The 19,496-nt window shown below is 46.7% G+C and overlaps 1 protein-coding gene across 18 annotated transcripts in view; it reads left to right on the top strand.

The window, feature by feature from the left end:
• Positions 1-19,496, top strand: part of MACF1 (microtubule actin crosslinking factor 1) — a 291,507-nt gene that overhangs the window by 176,908 nt on the left and 95,103 nt on the right. For 14 of the 18 annotated variants that reach the window (XM_060275855.1, XM_060275856.1, XM_060275857.1 and 11 more), the window contains 12 exons: positions 2,235-2,462; positions 5,396-5,545; positions 5,987-6,220; positions 6,467-6,679; positions 7,125-7,667; positions 8,433-8,609; positions 9,650-9,773; positions 10,050-10,258; positions 10,891-11,208; positions 12,133-12,302; positions 14,354-14,510; positions 15,823-15,940. In XM_060275855.1, the coding sequence (XP_060131838.1) occupies positions 2,235-2,462; positions 5,396-5,545; positions 5,987-6,220; positions 6,467-6,679; positions 7,125-7,667; positions 8,433-8,609; positions 9,650-9,773; positions 10,050-10,258; positions 10,891-11,208; positions 12,133-12,302; positions 14,354-14,510; positions 15,823-15,940 (2,641 nt within the window). The remainder of the gene's footprint in view (positions 1-2,234; positions 2,463-5,395; positions 5,546-5,986; positions 6,221-6,466; positions 6,680-7,124; positions 7,668-8,432; positions 8,610-9,649; positions 9,774-10,049; positions 10,259-10,890; positions 11,209-12,132; positions 12,303-14,353; positions 14,511-15,822; positions 15,941-19,496) is intronic. The other 4 variants (XM_060275861.1, XM_060275862.1, XM_060275860.1 and 1 more) reach the window with 2 other exon arrangements.

The raw sequence follows: 19,496 nt of genomic DNA, 5'->3' as shown, positions 1-19,496 counted from the left end.
GAGGGGGTGGGGAGTTCCTGGTTGTCCACATGCTAACTAGGGGGCCTATACTCTCTGCTGAGAGCACCCTTGGGACCAGACACTTTGGTACTTCTGCCTTGGCTCACTTCATTTCAACCATGAATGCAATTATCCTATCAGCTACTCAATATTTGTAAAAAGGCATATGTTTAGGAAGCTGTCCTCAGTATTTACAAACTCATTCTGGGACCTTTCCAGCTCTGCAAATAACAGTTACCCACATGAGAATGACCCTCCTGTATTGGATCATTGGTCTGCCTGGTTGAGTGTGTTGCTCCCTTATGGAGCCAGATGCTTCAGGGTATTTCACAAACAGGGCTTTTATGGTGGTAGCCATTTCCTGCTAGTTCCTAGGCAGCATCCTGACCACCAAAGGTTGCCTTTATGGAAATTCTGGTGGATGAATTAGGAGGGCCAGAGAGAGGCCGGTAGGCCTCTTTCCCCCCCCTCATTCATCCCCACCCCCACCCCCGCACCCTCTTCCACTTTTCTTTCATTGCCCTGAGTTGCCCTCCTTCTACTCCTGTTTTATTTCCCACCCCCACCTCGCACCTTTTGGCAAGATTCAAGAACTCTGCTTAGTGGAGACTCCTTGCTTGCCTAGGCAAAGCTCCACTCCCCCCACCCCCACACCATGCAGGGTGGTCTGCATTATGATCTAAAAATGGATCTATGATGGCAATTAGCATCACTCATGCATTTTGCGCCAGTAGACAACATAACCGTTTGTGCAAGACTGTGATTGTTGTAAGTTATAACCATTTATGGCTATGAATTGTGTAGCTTTATGATCTGGCATTTGGGGGAAAAAAATATTTCCTCTTCTCCGCCTGGAGCTCTTGAGAGCTTTTTGTGGGTGTGTGGCATGGCTGAGTTTGCTACTGGCTCCTCCCAAGATAATATGGCTGCGAAGCCAGATCTTAAGCTGCATGACCTGCTATTTGGGGAGAGTGGTAGGGCTGCCAGCCAATTCCTTTCTACTTAGAACAGCCTTTGCCAATCCGGTGCCCTCCAAATGTTTCAGACTACAACTCCCATCAGCCCCAGCCAATGTTGGTTTGACTTAGAATGTAGCATTGCCAGGCATTTCTTGTTTTTCTGGGTGATGAGAAGCTCCCCAGGGCAGGGTTGGTGGGGTTTAGCTTCTTTGGGACAGGAAGGGAAACCAGAGCATACCCTGAAGTCTTAGGGTGTAGTTGTAATGTATATTTTAAGATATTACAAATGTAAGGAGAGCATTTGGGAAGCAAACCAAGACTTCTGCATCAGGCTGCAATTCCACATCAGGTTCCCAGGGAGAAAGAGCTTGTACCCTGGGATGCCTCTAAAGTTTTGTGTGGAAAAAATTGATTTCAGTTCTCATTTCCTACCAGCTATGCATGTCCTGAAACAATATGTGAACTGAAACACAGCCATCCTTTGAAATTCACACTTCTCCAAATTTTGTGTTCCTTTCCAAGCAAATAATTAGTCAGGGCAGTCTCGAGCAGGTCATGCGCCCTGGCGCTGAGGGGCAGAGATCGCTCCGGCGCCCCCGCAGGGCGCAGCATGGCTTCTGCGTGGCTTTGCCGCGCAGCGCCCGGCCTACCGGCCCGGCGCCCCACACCACCGGGACTCTACCTAGAGCCGGCCCTGTAATTAGTACAAAAATGCATATACTAGGAGAAAGCATACGTAAGTGCACATATTAATGAAAATAGCATATTAAAATGCTTTATATTAGGGGGGAATGGCCTGCAAAAATATGTTTATTGGGCAAAATTACATAACAGAAATGTGTGTAATTGAAGTATATACTAAAATGCTGTTGAATTTTCATTAGGACTTAAAAACCACACACAATCTGGTGCAAAAATGTGAATGGGAAAAATAAGAAAATGAGAGAAACTGAAAATGACAGACTGACCCATCCTTAGGTACTTCACATTCACCCACTCACAAATTCATGGTGTGTGAGAGACAGAGGGGCAGAGAATAAATTCAGACTGGCTCCAAACTATTTCTCTGCCCTTCTCCCTAGCTCTAAGTGTGTCAATTTCAGGCCATTGGGGAAAGCATCCCCCCCTGATGAAGGACCATTAAGGCTTTTTTGTTTTAAAGTCTCTGGTCACTTGGTCATTCAAGCAGGTGAAACTTGCAAAGGTATCCTGCGGGTGACTGAAGTCTCAAAGTGGCTACATTTTCTCCCTCTTCCCCTCTCTTGACATGGCCAGGAGCTGAAAAGGCCCCTTGCAGATACCAAAGCTCAGCTTGATGCAACAGCCCTTGACATTCAGTTCTTCATTTCTGAGCACGCTCAAGACTTGTCCCCGGAACAAAGCAGGCAACTGTTGAGGCTGCTGAACGAGCTGCAGACATCCTTCCGGGAACTTTCAGAGAGGCTGGCCACCCGGGCAGAGGTCCTTCAGGTCTGTCTCCAGCAAGCGGAGCAGACAGATCAGGTGACAGTGGTGGAGTGGCAACCTCTTTGCTGTGTCGTATTTAACAGGGAGCAGGATGTGTGTCTTTTCCTCTTTAACCAAGCTGCCCTTCCTACAGTTTCTGTACACGTCCTTTTGCAATTAAGTTGTGGCATCATAGAGTGCGTCAGCTGCTGCTTCAAAGCAGAGAGATGCCTCATTTCTGTGTCTCTCTCCTTCCATCCTCCCTTTCACAGAGTGAGTCAGGACTCCAAATAGGTGGGGGACACCAGTTAAGCTTGTTTCTGTCATGGCGGTGGGGCTGAATCTTGCCTCTCAATGCCCTAAAGTAATGCCCTGGATGGAGCAAGAGGGAAGAAAGCAGAGCATTAAAAGTGGCACATTTGTGACTCAAGTGTTAGCCCAGGGTCTGGGGGACTTGTTGCTAACTGTAGTTTTTAGCTGTAGTAGATGTTTAGGTGCACATTATGAGTGCAACAGGCACAGTGGTCCAGTTTTGCACATGAACGAGCAGCCTGCTAGCTTATGCTCCGGAGCTGTGTCTGCTGCGCTCCTCACTTTGTAGAGTCAGGAGCAACAAACCATGAGCTCTGCTTTAATGTGTTGTGCAAAATGCTGCTCGTGGCTTGTTTATCTCCAAACAAGCCACACTTAGTAAGCCAAGAGACTGAGCACCAAGCTTTGTTTGTAGAGGAACAAACCAGGAGTGCTGGCTTGTATGTTATGGTTTGTGGCAGGTCGGTGGAACCCTTGGCCTGCAAGTCTGTTTTCCTCCAGCCATGCTCACTTTTCTCCCACCTCCATCATCTGATTTCAGGTGTGTCGAGAAAGCTGTGGGTACCAAGGGAGAACCTTTGCAAGCAGTGCTTGCTGTTGGTAACTGTTTAAATTTTGGGGGGTTCCAACCTGCTGGTCAAAGGGGATCACCGTTACCCATCCCTGGTTTAGGACTTGACAAAACGCATGACATGGTAGAAATAGTGCAGGGTTGTTATCACAGTTGCACACAAGGCCCACCCAGGGCTGCAGTTTAATCAAAATCCACCTCCCTCCCCCTGTTCCTCTGACTACTCTCAGACTGGAGAAAGTCTTTTATGAAAAATGAGTACAGTCTCTGCAAACATAGTTACCCTTCCAGCCCCTGTTCTGTCTTACATTTAAGGGTGCTCTTGCCCTCGGTGTACTTTTACCAGCAGATATAAACACATTCTTGGTTATCCTCAAGCTTTCCTCACTTTAACAGCCTAATTTTGATGCTGTTGTTAAATAATTGGGAGCAGAAATCCTTGCCAATCCATTGCAGATCAACCAAAGATCTACCCAGTAGGTCCAGTCTCCCATTGCTTACCCCTGCCCTTTTTTCAGAAGACTATCCTTAGAAAGCATAAATATAAATGTGGAAGGATTGTGGGCTCAGCTCAGTTCTGGTGTTTAGAACCCACGTCAGAGACACTCGCAGGCTCCCGTTGGTGGATCTTTGGGTTCTAGTGAAGCACAAAATAGATCCAGCAAGCTTGAATTCTGCCCTCCACTGATCTAGAGAATGTAGAGTGAATATTCGAAGAACAGGAAGAATATCTGCTACTAAGACCCTTGCTGTGCTTCTGAGTTCAACAATGCATCCTCTTTGGCCCTTAAGAAGTGTACACAAGGATGCTCAATACAGGTGTGCTTTTGCAGCCCCCATAACTGCATGCCCCTGCCTCTCTTTTTCCTTCAGACACTGCTAATACAAATAAGGTTTTGTTTAACAATTGTCCTCTTGTAATGTGTGCCTATTCTGCCTCTCTTCTTTTTGTGTATGTGTGTTTGTGTGTATTAACCGTTTTGCTTTGCCTTTTCAGATTCAGTGTGCTCCCATCCCTAATGCGAGAAGATCTTGTTATGCTGCTGAAGAGTGCTTTTTTAGCAGTGTTCTTTTCCCCTCTCCCCTCCTCAAACTGCTTCTGTTATTTGGCTTAAGGAATGTCTGAAAATGAACAAAAAAACCCTGTTTTTCATTTGGCAGAAGTTTGTATGTTTTGATCGTAAGGCACCAAGGGAAAGACAAATTGCACACTGGTTGGAAGAAGGATGGCCCAGGGTCACACATCATGCTCAATGACACCCTATTTGCAGGACTCCCAAGAGGATAATCTGGGACTTGGTTTGGTGCAGTGTCCAACATTCACTCACACTCACTCTGTCTCTCTTTAGCTCTCCCACTGTTCCCAGAAATAACATTTTTTGGGTTTATAGCAGTTGTGCAAGGTCATTCAGCACAGCTTGTTATTCCCCAGGTATCTTTTGTTCTTGAGACTGGGATGCAAAAACAGGGCTTCAAGCAAAAGTTGGGTTAATTGCTTTCTAGCCCTGACAGCATAAGCCAGAATAACTACCTCCATGGAAATGATTTATGTTTGGGTTCAGTGAATGTGTTTCCTCCACCCCTCTGTGGGAGAAAGAGGCAAAGAGGCATGAAAAGTGTTACATTGGAATGCCAAAAAAAAAAAAAAAAGGATTTTGCAGGAAAGGTCTTCAAGGAGGAGACCAGATTCTTCCTTCCTCCGATTTTCCTGCAAGAGCCACACAGATTTTGCCATCCATTTTCCCTCTGATAAGTCATCTTTCAAGGAAAAAGCCATCAGGTCAACATCAGTCCTTGATAAATGGGCTGCTAAGAGAGGGAACTAAAGGCAGAAGAAAGAACCTAGATGACAAATGACTCCGTTTTAAACCATATGCGCTTTGTTGTGCCAGACAATGGACCTAAATGACCATCTAGAGCAAAAAGTAAAGGGTAAAGTGAGAGAGTGTGTGAGAAAGAGACGATCCCTCTTGCGAGCCATTGACTGCATCTGCTTAAGTGCTTTCTGTTTTGCAACTTGTTTGGCTTGCATTTGTGGTTTTAACAGTTGAATTGACAGGCATTAACAGGTGCTTTGTTTTTGTTAAACAATCCAAAATCTAAACAGACACTTCAAGAACAGCAGGCAATACGTAGCCAGAAACTGGAGGAGTTGTGCACCTGGATGAACCAGGCTGAGCATAGACTGGTGGATCCACAGGGAGCAGCAAGGGAAGGGGACCTCTCTGTACTGCAACAGAGCCAGAGTGACGTGAAGGTGAGAACACAATTACAGTAGGCTGGACCACTGCACTATGTTTCCCTTGATGGAGCTGGTAGTCAACACATCTTGTGACCAGGCTGTTGCTGGGTGTTTCTTCTTGCTGCACTCTAGCATCTGCACTCATGTTTTGTTCTGTCATTGTTACAATGCAAGGCGTGTGGCTTGTTTATTTGCTTTGTTTCATTTGTAACACACCCCTCTAGCCGGTAATCCCAGGGCAGGGTACGTGCACCATATATAAAAGCAAACTTAATAATTCAAAAGTTCTAATAAAATCAAGAGGACAGCATGAAATCTAATCAGCATAATCTCTGCTCAGAATTCAGTGGCCTCTTGCCTCAAGAACTCAACATCATTCCAAGTCTGTGAATACCAGTTTACAGTTATGCCAGAGATGGTCACTCTCTTTGCTGCTCTTTTGATTTCTGCCATTAGGACCTGCAGAGAAGCCTGCACAGCCGAGCAGCCTCTTTTGCCGGTGTCTTGAAAGCGACAGAGGAGTTCCTGGAGGAGAACCGGACCAAGCTGGACCCCAAGGAACTTGCATCCCTGCAGGAAAGGCTCTGCCAGGCTAAGGAGCAGTACCAGTCCCTGCAAGAGAGGACAGAGGCGGCGCAGAAGGAGCTTGAGAGTGCTGTGAGCACTGTGGTGCAACAGCAAACAGAAAAGGTACAGCACTCTACAACCTGGAACTGGTGTGGAAGATCCTTCCTTTGCATTAGAAGGGAGTTGGGTAAACTTATAAGAGGCTGTGTGTTGTCCAGTGCTCTGAGAATTGTAGTGGGATGCTTCTGAGGCATGCAAAAAAAAAATAAAAAATTGCACGACATTATTGACACCAGAATTCTAGCCCATATGTACCCTATCTGTGCTTCGTAATCTATCAGCTTCCTATGCACTCTGCTCTGTTTCCAGATTAGAGCTGTCAAAGACTTTGAAGAAAATAAGAGTAAGATTGAATCTCTTCTGCACTGGGTGGCATCACTAGAGCAGCCCAAGGAGCTCACAGAAGCTGAACACCATCGAGTGGGTCTAGTGACTGGAGGAGTCCAAGATACCCCTGATGGTGGATTCAAGGAGGTGGACAGAGTTGAAGAAAATCTCACTTTGCACTGTGAGAGCTTGAAGGTTGGTGGGGTCTGCTGGATGGAGGGTTGAGTTAAAGATCTAGGTCTAAATTCCAGCTAAGCTAAATGTGTTTATTTGGAGGGTCTTGCTCAAAGTCAGGAGTGCGGAATCTTTTTCATCCCCAAGGGCCGCATTCCTTTGTGGGTTGCTCTGTCTTCTGGCAGATGTTGCTAAAATCAGGATGGTCAGGAAGAACAACTGAGGGAGGGAGGCCTGTCCCTGCTGTTCCCCAACATTTGCCTCCTGCAGCAGTTGCCTCATGCTGCCTAACAGTAGGGCTAGCCCCATGGGCCTGATATTGCAGAACTGTATGGAGGTTTTGCATCTTTGAAGGTGGCTGCAGTTTCCCTCCCTAGCCTTGTAAAGGGCCCAGGTTCTAATTTCACAGGGGTCAGTGTGGACTTGATGTACTACAACCTAGTTGTTTGCTGCTCTGCTGTTCCAGGTCTGCCACCAAGAGCTGCTCTCTCAGCAGCAAGAAGTCATTCTAGCTACGCAGTCAGCCCAGGCCTTCCTGGACAAGCAAGGCCACAATCTCGCCCCAGAGGAGAAGCAGAGGCTACAGGAGAGGCTGGAGGAGCTGAAGGGACAGTATGCCACCACCTTGTCTCAGTCTGAGGTGCACCTCAAGCAATCACAGACGCTCCGGGATGAGCTGCAGAAATTCCTCCGGGACCATGTGGAGTTTGAGGCTTGGCTGGAGCAGGCCGAGCAAGAGCTGGAGAGGATGCGTGCGGGAGACGGCAGTCTCGAGTCCCTTCAGCCCATGCTCCAGCGGCAGAGCAGCTTTGCGGAAGATGTAATCTCACACAAGGGGGATTTGCGCTTTGTGACAATGTCCGGGCAGAAAGTGCTGGATGCCGAGAAGGTGGCGGCAGAAGCTGGGAATGCTGGGGGGCCTCCAAGGCCTGAGGTTTTAGCTACTGGGGTGCTGGTGAAGAACAAGTTGGACGATGCCACCAAACGATACAGTTCTCTCCATTCCAAGGTACAAGAACAGTGATAAAAAGAAGGTTCTAGACCTCTGGATCTAGAACAAGCAGCCTTTGGGCCCAACCCCCCCCCCCATTCCATAAACTCATCTCCAATGCCCCCTGCCCCACCTTTTAAAAAAAAGTTATTCAGAAGAGCAGTTTGCACAACACACTAAGGAAGATAAGAACACAATAAAATTCAGAGAATAATTTTGCATGAAAAATATTGTGTGTGTGTGTGTGTGTAACTACATATATAAAACTACATAAAATAGCAGTAAAACTTTAAATACAAAGCATGGAAGGTGGGAACTTTGGGAACCACTGTGATATGACTTCATTCCTGGAGCTTAATGTGGACCTCCTGTGTTGTTGATTTTTTATGATTTGTACATAGCCTTGGTATAGCATAGTGACAGAATATTGGACTAGGTTCTGGGAGCCCGGGGGTTCAAATCTCCATGTGGCTCACTGGGTGACCTTGGCCAGTCGCTGCCTCTTAGCCCAGCCTAACCCACAGTTAACACGATGATAAAATATACGAGGGGGAGAACCATGTCTGCCACTTGAGCTCTTTAGAGAGAAGGTGGGATAGAAATATAATTATAAGCTACTGATTGTGGAAAATTGGAAAGTGAGCTTTCTAATCCCTTATGATCTCTACAACTGACCATGGTTGCCATCTTGGCTATCCATCTGGGTGGGGTGGGGCAAAACTTGAATCATAGCCTTAGACTTACCGCAGAATCATCCGTGATAATTGTCTCCTTTTCTTGCAGTGCACTGCACTTGGTTCCCATCTGAGTATGCTCCTGGATCGCTCTCAGCAGTTCCAGGACATAGCAGAATCTCTCCGGACGTGGCTACAACAGAGTGAAGAGGCTATGGCAACTCTCCTGTCGGAGCCTGTTTCTTCAGATCCAGCCATTTTACAGAGGCAGCTTGCCAGTGCCAAAGTAAGTGAATGGGGCTCATGGCTCCCCTGGCTTAGTCTTGGAATTGACTAAGTGGTGGTTGATGGTTTTACTCATTAATCACAGAAGGAAGAGTAAGTAATGCAAGTCTTCCCATTTTTTGCTGGGGATTTGCTTGAAAAGATCCTCTCCTGTGGCTTACTGGAATAAGGCTGCCAGTTAGGAATCTGGGTTAGCATATGGGGTTGTACATTACATATATGGCAGCCTTCACCAAAACTGCTACCCTCCAGATGTTGTTGGATTCCAACTTCCATCAGCCCCAGGCAGCATGGGCAGCAACCAAGGATAATGGGAGTTGTAGTCCAACAACATTCAGAGGGCACTCACATGACGAAGCCAAGTATGCTGCCTTAATCTCAGTCATAGAATGTGTAGTCCCCCAAAAGAGCACAGACGTGTGCAAAGTACATTTTCCTCTACATTGAATATTTCATTCATCCATTCATTCCATTTATTCATCTCATAATGAAAATATTTCCCTGGGTGACTTACAAAGTAATATCAACAAAATAAAAACTTCTGATTCAGGAATAAACCAATTAAACCCACCCAGCAACAATTCAACAACAAAATCAGTGCAACATGACCAACGTATGTCAATAACCAATGACCAGTTCATTGCCCGTAAAGCAGTGCCTACCCCCAAAAAGCTTGGCCCAGTTAGTTGCCATCAAAGTTGGCAAGATCAATGATGGTTAAAAATACAGAGTGTCCATGATGATTAAGTATATTATGAACATAGGAAGCTGTGTTCTATTGAGTCAGACCATTGATTGGTCTCTGGCAGCAGCTCTCGAAGATTTCAGGTAGGGGTCTCTCTCAGCCCTACCTGAAGATGCCCAAGGTTGATCTGAGGACCTTCCATGTGCAAAACAGATGGCCTGCCATTGACATATAGCCCTTCCCTAACCACAGCCAGGATTCATTGAAGTACTATATCAAAGAGCCGCAGGTTATTCTTCATGTCTGTCCCTGCTCTAATTCCTGCTCTGCTCTCACTGCCATGTCAATTGCAACAGCACCTGCAGGAAGACCTTGCAGAGCACCAAGTGCCTGTAGAGAGGCTTGAGAAGGCAGCTTGGTCCCTCTTGGAAATACACGAAGCGCCCTTACCTGATCACAGAGGCATTCGGAAAACCACAGGTAAGGATGTAAAGAGCTGCTCTTTGGCCCTTGTTGCTCTGTGGACTTCCCAGGGGGGCTCTGGAAATGGGAAGGTGTTGTTTGAGCAATTTGAAGTGCCTTGGGCTGGCCCGGCTCTGAGGAATGACATTTCTCAACCTCCTTAGTCGGCCTTTTACACGGCTGAGCGATTCATGGCAGCTGGACCCTACACGATCTATGGGGTACTGTACTGAAAGCCCCCCACCCATTTTAATTTTCCGCACCCAGTTTGTAAAGGATTTGGTGCTCCCTCAGATTCCCTCGTGAGCCGTTTCCAGAGCCTATCCTGTCAGATGGCGGAACGCTCAGACCTCTTGCAGAAGTCCATCGCCCAGTCCCAGAGTGTGCAAGAGGGGCTGGAGAGCCTCCTTCAGTCCGTGGCTGAGGTAGAGAGGAACCTCCAGAGGGAAGACGTGGCTGCTTTCTCCTCCACCTCCATCCAGGAGTCCCTCGCCACAAACATGGTAAGCCGGGGTTTGTCTTTGCTTTCTGTCCATGGTTTTCTTCCCAAATATTTCTGTGCAGGATAAAAAGGTAAAGGGCCCCCTGACCATCAGGTCCAGTCGTGTCTGATGCTGGGGTTGCAGCGCTCATCTCGCTCTATAGGCCGAGAGAGCCGGCGTTTGTCTGCAGACAGCTTCCGGGTCATGTGGCCAGCATGACAAAGCTGCTTCTGGCGAACCAGAGCAGCGCACGGAAATGCCGTTTACCTTCCCGCCGGAGTGGTCCCTATTTATCTACTTGCACTTTGATGTGCTTTCGAACTGCTAGGTGGGCAGGAGCTGGGACCGAGCAATGGGGGCTCACCCCTTGCAGGGATTCGAACCACCGACCTTCTAATCAGCAAGCCCTAGACTCTGTGGTTTAACCCACAGCGTCACCTGGGTCCCAGACTAAAGTATTTTTATGCACAGTTTGGAATGCACCAAAACTGCACTGCAAAAGCAAGAGACATGCATAATCTAACTGGAAGTTGCGTTCCAATCCACAAGAAAGTTCAGGATTGGGTCAGTCGGCTGTGAAAAGCGAGCAGAACAGAATTCCTTCCTCCCCAATCCTTATGTCTGTCTGCCTGCCCTTGTGTGTCCGTTAACAGAAGCTGAAGCAGGACATCGCCAGGCAAAAGAGCAGCCTCGAAGCCACCCGGGAGATGGTGACCCGCTTCATGGAGACCGCTGACAGTGCCACAGCTGCTGCTCTGCAGAGCAAGCTGGCCGAGGTGACAGAGCGCTTTGGCAGCCTTTGCCGGCAGCAGCAGGAGAAAGAGGGCGCCTTGAAGGATCTCCTCCCCAAGGTGGAGCAGTACGAGCACCTCTCTGAGAAACTGCAGCAATTCATGGAGAGCAGGATGCGGCTGTTAGCCTCAGGAAACCAGCCCGATCGTGACATTGCTCACTTCTCCCAACAGATCCAGGTGAGAAGCTGCAGAATGGTGGTGGTGGAGAGAGACAGAGAGGAGTGATGGGGGACCAGGCATAGCTCAGGAGTGGAGCCACAGGATTGTATGCACAGGGGCCTAGGTTCAGTCCCTGGCACTTTGGGGTGCAAAGCAGGGAACGGCTTTGGGGACTTGATGGACCAAAGTTCTGGCTCAGAATAAAGCAGCTTTTACCTGCATGGGAATGCAGTGTGCTCAGAGTTTGAACACTGAAAAAGAGGGCTCATTTGTAATCCTGATTGCTGGGGGAGAATGTGTGAGAGAGAACAAGATGGAGGAGGGAGTGAGTTTGTGAATAAGTGGGTGTCTCTTATGTGGGTGGGTGTGTAAGTGAGGGAGAGTGGGGTAGATCCACCCAGCTGCCTTTTGCATTGGCCCTGCCCATTGCTAGCATGTGCCTGCTGCACTGTTAACAAGGAGGGAATATGGCCCTCAAATTGGCCTTTACTTAAAAGTTCTATACACCTTTCCTCGTTGGAAGCTCAAAGTGGCTAACAGTACAATCAAACCATATATTGACAATTGACTTTCACTAATAGGAGCCTTTTAATGCACACTTTACCTGGTATATGCAATTTGAACACTTGGTTTGCTAACTGTAAAATTTAGAGAAGTGTGAATTTCAAAGGATAGCTGCATTTTGGCTTGTGTATTGTTTTGGGAAGTGCAAATCACCTTTCAGCATGAATTGAATAAAATTTCTTCACACACCCCCACACCCCTGCTGCCTCCCCACACCACCCCCAGTCACACATGGCTTCCAGGAGCTGGCATGAGCTGTGCAGCCTCTATTGGTGGCCTTCTGTAGTGAATTTGTCCCAGAGGACCAACTTGGACGTGTGTTGGGCACTACTCTTTGTTCTAATGGCGACATTCCATCCACTGCTGTTTTGTTGCCAGGAACTGAATTCTGAGATGAAGCAGCACCATGAGGCCTTGGACACATTGGAACATCTGACCACAGAGCTGAGCTCTTCTGGTTTTGCAGCAGCAAGCTCCTCCTCCCACCAGGAGAAGGTGCACAGTTTGCGGAAAGACTTCATGCAGTTGCAGAAAGCAGCAAGGGAACGGTAAGGGATGCTCTTTGCTACTGTTTGATACAAAGGTGGTGATGAGCAGACACTCTGCAGCTCAGGAGTAGAGCATCTGCTTTGCATGCTATCAGGGAATGTTATAGCAGTGAACATTCCCTGACCATTGAACTGGAGAGGCACCAAGGCTCAGACAGCATCCTAGAGCCATTACTACAAGGGGGGAGGGGTCGGGAGAAGTGTCCAGCGGGGAGATGGCCCGCCCTTTCAAGTTCGCGCCTGAATTGAGACATTCCAGAACACGTAAATGTAAGGGGAGGAGATTCAGAGTCCCACGGTTGTTATGCTGGGGGAAGAGCAGACAAGGGGCATTAGGGGAATCTGCGTCAGACTGAGCAGACATGTTTTCTTGAAACTGTATTGCACTGTATATATCAGGCACAATAAAAGTCTTAAAGACAGAATGACTGTGGAAATCGTTTCTCAAGAGTAGCCAGAAGCGACCTTGACACATGCAGAAGGACCGAGGGTTGTGCCACATGCACAAGAGACAGTGCAAGTGGCCCTGCATCCTGTCCTTTGCGGAGGTGGAGGGCATCTTTGGAAGGGAGCCAAGATCCAGCTTTATAATATGGCTCCTTTTACAACTTAATTCCTTTCCTGCCAGTGTGGTTTCCAAACAATGTGGCTGGTGCTTAGTTGTAAATTTTTGCTCAATAGAAATTTGCAGCAGTTGGAGGAGGAATGTCAAAACCAACATGTGTCTAAAGCTTGGTTCTCCTTGGTTGTTGTTTTTTTTTTTAAAAAAAGTAGGGCTTCTTTGACTTTTTTTTGCAGAGGTCATGTTTTGGAGGGAGTTGTCTGGGGTTGTTTGGGTGGGGGGGAGTTGTCTGTTCTTTGGAGGATGTCTGAGCATCATCAGTTTTTATTCTATGGAATTAGTGTTTTCTCATGCCTGTGATAGCTTCTTAGATTTCCAAATGTGTCCCTAGGACCACAAAGATGGAGCCCCCCCCCCCCCCGTCTAAAGCCTTGGACACAGCCTGACAAAGACATGTAAAGGCAATGATTTTCCTGGGAACACCAAGTTTATTTTCTTTCTCTGCTGGTGGTAGTGAGTTAAAACCTACTTACCTCACACCAGAGACAGAGGCAGAGAGAAGGTTGAAGAACAAAGCTGTCATAAACTGACATTTTGATAACTTGAAGGTTTCAGGAAGGGTATAGACCAGGGGTGGCCAACTCCCAATAGACTGTGATCTACTCACAGAGTTTAAATCTGGCAGTGATCTACCCCCCCCCTTTTTAGGGAGGAGGAAGGCCCATTTTGGGGGGTTCAGGACAAAGTTGCTGAACTTTTTTTAGGGAGGAGGAAAGCCCCGTTTTTAGGGGTTCAGCAGGGCAATGTTGTTAAGCTTTTTTAGGGAGGAGGAAAGCCCCATTTTTTAGGAGGGCAGGGCAGATTTGTTGAGCTTTTTTTAGAGGAGCCAAAGTTGTTGAGCTGCTTCGGGGCGAGCCCGTGATCTACCAGTGATCTACCACAGACATCCAGTGATCTACCAGTAGATCACGATCTACCTGTTGGACATGCCTGGTATAGACCATCTCTGCCTCAGTGTTTTCTCAGCATGACTGGGAGGTGGTGGCTGGCTTTGGCAGAATTTACTTCACAGGAGAACTTAGTCTAAATGTCTGCTCACTTTTCTGTGGTGGGTGGATAACCTTGTTAGGGCCAGGAACAAAGAACAGAGCATGAAGAGGCTGAGATTTCCTTTCAGTCCTTAATCCATTGGACTGAACAACAATGTCCCAAATAGGTGGTCCAGTGTTGCAGAAGGAGCAGTAAGAATACTTGGCATATATGCAGGTGTTAAGTGCACTTGGACACGGTTTTTCTCAGAATCCCTTACACAGCAGCCCTGCAAGGAAGGCCATGTTAACACATTTTGGGAGCAGGAGCAGGAGGTTGAGCCTACTGTGGTTGCAGACTTCTCAGTGACTCAGAATTCATTTGATGAAATGCATGCTAGGAAAAGGGCTAGCAGAGCTGGCCCACTTTTTTACCTGCCTCCTTTCTCTCCACTTCCCAGAGAGAAGGGCGCATCCTCCTGCCAGGAACAATTGAACGAATTCCGAAAACTGGTTGAATCCACCAAACAGTGGCTGAAAGAAACAGAGGCGACTGTCCCAGCCACAGAGGCTTCTTTGGGCACCCATGAATTGGAGAAGCGGATGCAGCAAATTGAGGTGGGCAGATAAAGAAGGAAAGAGTCCCAGAGCCTGCTAGGGAAGATGTGCTCTTGAGGGAGGGAGATCACAACTGTTTATGAACAGAAGAGCTTCACTGCATCTGGGTTGACGGTCTGAATAGGGGCTAGTTTCCTCTGAAACTGCAACAAATACAGGAAGCTCTTGGGAGGACCCTCTCTTGTAGGCTTTCTCTAATCTTCCTGGGTTCCTGTAGCCAGAGCTGTGAACGAACAAATCATAATTCTGCACCTCCCTCAAAATTAATCTTGAGATCTGGGTTGTGGCATTGTGCAAATTTTGTTTGTCTTTTGTTCTGCATTCTGTTTCTGTACACCAGGTAGCTTCTGAATGCAGAGCGGTTTATAAATTTTGCAATGAACTAATTAAATTAAATTAACCCAAAGGGCTGCCCAGGTGGGTGATGCATCCCAAGTGCTGGGCAGACACACCTGTTAAGCACCAGCAAGACCAATGCATTGTGTGCCTTCAGGCCATGCCCTGGGCCATTGCAGGTTTATATCAGTTTGCTTGTTTTGCAAAATATATCCTGTTTCTGAGGTTGACCTGAGGCAAAGAGATATGCAGAGCATCAGGCTCCAGTTCCTGAGTACAGTACTAGAAATTCTGCTTGCCCTTTCTCAACCTGATAGCTGGGACTGAGGGGAGTCAGTATCCAAAACATCTGGAAACCACCAGGTTGGCAAAAGCTGCTCTGCCCCTCCCCGCTTTCCTGTTGAGACTTGGCGGAATTATGGCCATCCATTCAGGCCTGTCTTCACATCATTATGGGTTTCGGGGGGAAACATGGAAGCTGAAGTTCTCCAGATGTTGGATTTTTGCATCCAATAGTACTTTGTGCAGTGGAACTGGCAGAGGACACCTTTCCCTGGGGCCCAGCCTGGTGTTTCAGGAATTGCCTCCTTCCATAGAAAGCTGCCTGAGAACTTTCTGCTGTGGCCCCTTCTTTTTGTTTCCTGCTCCCCTTCACCCATCAGTAGTTAGGGAGAAGAGAGAGGTCTTTCTTGGGTTGCGGCATCCAGATTACAGCATCTCTGGTCCAGCCTTAGGCAGGCATTGAAAACACTTTTGTTTTACTGGGCTTTTTAAATGCTTTAAATCTGTTCTGATAGTTTTCCATGTTCTAATGTTATATCATTTGTTGTTCTTACAAGTTTGTAAGCCGCTGTAAGTATTCACTTGATGTTAAAGGGATAGATCAGGTATAAATGTGCACCAGGGGCAGCCAAGTCTTGGCATGCCCTACTTGCCTTTGACCACCTTCTGATGCTTGACTATGTTCTATTACCAGGTGATCTTGGAAGAATGGACAGGGAAGGGAGTTCTGGTGGATGAGATCAACCGCAGGGGGACGGCCTTGGAGAGTCTGATAGTTGAGATTACAGCTCCTGATGCCCAGTCCAAATCAGGTGGGTGAGAGAGACAGGGGCACACATTTTCAAAGCTGTTTGGAGACCACAGAGACAGCACTGTCCTTCCTCCACTTTGGGAGCCCTCCTGACTTCAGTTGCTGATTTGTCCAAACCATAGAAACTTGAGGTGTGTGGCAGGGGGTGGATTGGGGAATAAGCCATAAGGCTTGTCCTGATTCAGCATTTCTGCAATCTGCATAAGATCTTGGAAGATCTCGCCCATTTTTGGCATTCTTGTTTTGTGTTCACATTGATGGTCAGAGGCCATGTGGTGCCCAGGCTACCTTTCTTAAAGGATCTCAAAAAGACCCATTTCTGCCTGAAACTTCAGCTGCAGTTCTCTTTTCCAAGCAGAGAAGCCTTCACCAACTTGGTGCCTTCCTGATGTCTTGAACTACAACTCCCATCAGCCCCCACCATACTAGCTGGGGTGGATGAGAGTTTTAGTCCAAAACATCTGGAGGGCCCCAGGTAGGTGAAGGTTGCTCTATTTATTTAATTAAACTCATTTTGGGATTTTATACTGCCCTTCACCCATGACTCCAGAGATTTTTGCAGCACATAAAGCAGCAAAATACAGCAAGTTGCTATAAAAAGTCAAAAATCATCAATAAAAGAATAAGCAGAGCAGCAGAAAACCAGAATTTCAAGTAGTATAACATTTTAAAGGCCTGGCAGACTAAAAAGAAAAAAAAGATGAAGACTTGCATGACCCCATAGAATAAATGACACAGGGCTGAGCAGTTGTCCCCCAGCGCCATCTTCTGGAAGTCACCAGAAGTGGAGTGAAGCCACTGGACGGCCATACCCACAACTCCTAACCTGCAGAGGCAACTTAGAACATACTGGAAGTCACTGAGTGGTCCTGAATATTCAGTACGTTAGCACTTTTCCATCATTCTTTTGACATAAATCATTTATCAGGGTGACCAGTCTGGTTTCTATGCCAAGACCCAGATTGAATTGGGGGCTTGTCCACCCTGGAGTTTACAGTGTTTTTGCAGCTGTTTGCATCTCCATTTAATATGTGTAACCATTGGACAAGACTAAATTCTTTTTTTTTTTTTACAATCTATTTTTATTAATTTTCCAATTAAAACACAACTATATCACATCCATTATTCCAAATTATACAAATCCATATCTATTAAGCCGAATATTATGCCAAATCTTATAAAATTTTGGAGTTCCCATGCTTCAAAAATTGGGGTTTTCTCGCAACTGTTTATTGCCGTCTTTGTTCTAAAGTCCAAATAATCACTCAAAATCCATGATAGTCACAATCTTCCCCTGCAGTCACTAAAATATTTTCTTCTTTCATCCAATTTTTCCACCGCCGCTGAAATAAGCATCAAACGAGATTTCCCATATATTCATTCTCCTGTGTGAGTTTTAATCAGTCCGGCCTCCCCATAAGAGGACAAGGACAAGACTAAATTCAATGCTTCTTCCCTTGCAGGAAATTAGGTTCCAAACCACTCCACTTGAGGTCGCTGACCATTTGTTTTGGTATTTTTGTGTGGTTAGATCAATTGTCACTTTCTGCTACTCCCGTTTCCATGCCCACAACTTTCTCAGTGTTTTCGTTGCTTTTCCAGCTGTTTTTGCAACTTTTCCCAGTACACTCCAGAAGGGAAAGTTTTTTTTTCTTTTGATCATAGAATCTTAGAGTTGGAAGTGCACCCAGGGGTCATCTAGTCCACCCCCTGCAATACAGGACAGATCCAACCTCTGCTTAAAAACCTCCAAGGAAGGAGAGTCCACCACCTCTCGTGGCGGTCTGTTCCACTGCTAAACAGCTCTTACTGTCAGAAAGTTTTCCCGAATGCTTAGTCAGATTTGCACAAAACCAGAAAACTGCACAAGCAAACCACATTAAAAATGGCTGCAACACACCCTGCTGGTAAGGGCTTAACCCTTTATATGTCCCTTCTCTCCCTATTTTCGTTTTGATCCCCTCAATTTGCACAAAACCAGAAAACTGCGAGAGAGAATTTACAATTGCCTGACTGCTTTTGCACACTTCTTGGGCGGGGTATATTTTTTTTTAAGAACATGGTGTCCATGCAGCTATCGGCAACATGCCTGTTGGTACTTAATTAGCATAATAGAATCAACAAATTAGAAGGCAGGGATGACCACAAAAGGGAATGGCTCCCAGTATGAATGGGGATGACTGAAGTTGTTCCTCAAGTACAAATTCAAATGTGTGCAGATGTGGACCACTCTGCTCTGATTTGAATGAGGTGGGGGAGTGGATTAACAGCTAAATAATGCTAAAATGTGGCAGTTGTGTGGCCACCATCTGCTCAAGCACCTTGCTCAGGACGAGGATGTTCCTCACTGTCTACCAGGTGTTATCCATCCTTGGGGCCTAAGATGACTTTGGTTTTCAAGAGACCTTCTCTCCTAAAAGCCATTAATTGCCACCTGGATGCAGGCAGTTCATTTTCTTCTCCTAGATGTAATTATCCATGAAGGGCAAGGGCTGAGCAGGCATGACGTAGGCCACACCTCTACATGTCCCTTGTCTGAATCTTCAGGTTGCAGCAGCTGAAATGAAATGGGGAAGGGCTGCTGCTCAGTGGTAGAGCGCGTGCTTTGTGTGAACCACTCTGAGATCTATGGGAGAAGGGAAGTATATATATTAAAATAACTAAATAAATGCTTAGTGTGCAGAAGGTCCCATTTTTAATCTCTGGTGTCTCCAGGGAGGGTTGATGAAACACTACTGCCTGAAACCACGGAAGCCTGCTGATGGACCAATGGTCCGACTTTCTGTAAGGTTTCATTCCTCTGTTCCAGTGAACCCATAAGACCCGAGCAGACAGAGTCCTGGACATGCCATTTGTCTGAATTGCTGTGCTTGTGGCAACTAGGACTGTGAACTCAGTTCAGTCTTTACTCCGAAAGCAAATTCCTTAGCTCAAAATATGCTCAGGGGCCTGCTTCTCTTTCGGTCTCACTGTGTGTCTGTTGCACCTGGCTCTCATTAGTACCGTAGATATTGGGGGTTTAGTAGACTTCACAAACCTGAAGTCTGCCCTCCTGTTCTCTGAACCATATATAACCCCCTGATATTTGGTTCCCAGGACTCAGTAAAATGTGGGCGAAGAAGTATTGAGAAAGCTGTGTTGTATAATGTCTTGTGGTCTTGCACTGTGCTAATTTTGTTTATGGTGAGGCTTTTTTCTCCTAGTCACATCCATCATTCTAAGATGAATTGTGGCTCAATTTGTGCATGAATTGGGCAACATAATAGCAGCCCAAAAACCGCTTTTGTGTTGTTGGCCCCGCACTTTACAGTGTTAATATATGCAAAGGTCAGTCACATTGGTTTCCCAGGTGACAGGATTACTTCCTGCTGCAGCACCAAGCCACATGACTTCATGGAGATTGTTCTTTGGTGTCTGCCTTGTTGTTACCCAGGCAACGACAAGGAACTGAGCTTCAGGCAAACACCCAAAGCTAAGGTTGTGACGTGTCACTACCGGCTACTGAGACAACAATGAACCACCTTTGGGGGTGGGATTTTATTTACACACAGCCTTTA

This window comes from Zootoca vivipara, chromosome 6 (genome assembly GCF_963506605.1).
Source record: "Zootoca vivipara chromosome 6, rZooViv1.1, whole genome shotgun sequence".
NCBI classification, from domain to species: domain Eukaryota; kingdom Metazoa; phylum Chordata; class Lepidosauria; order Squamata; family Lacertidae; genus Zootoca; species Zootoca vivipara.
Note: the sequence above shows the minus strand (reverse complement) of the source record. Positions and strands in the feature narration are given on the sequence as shown.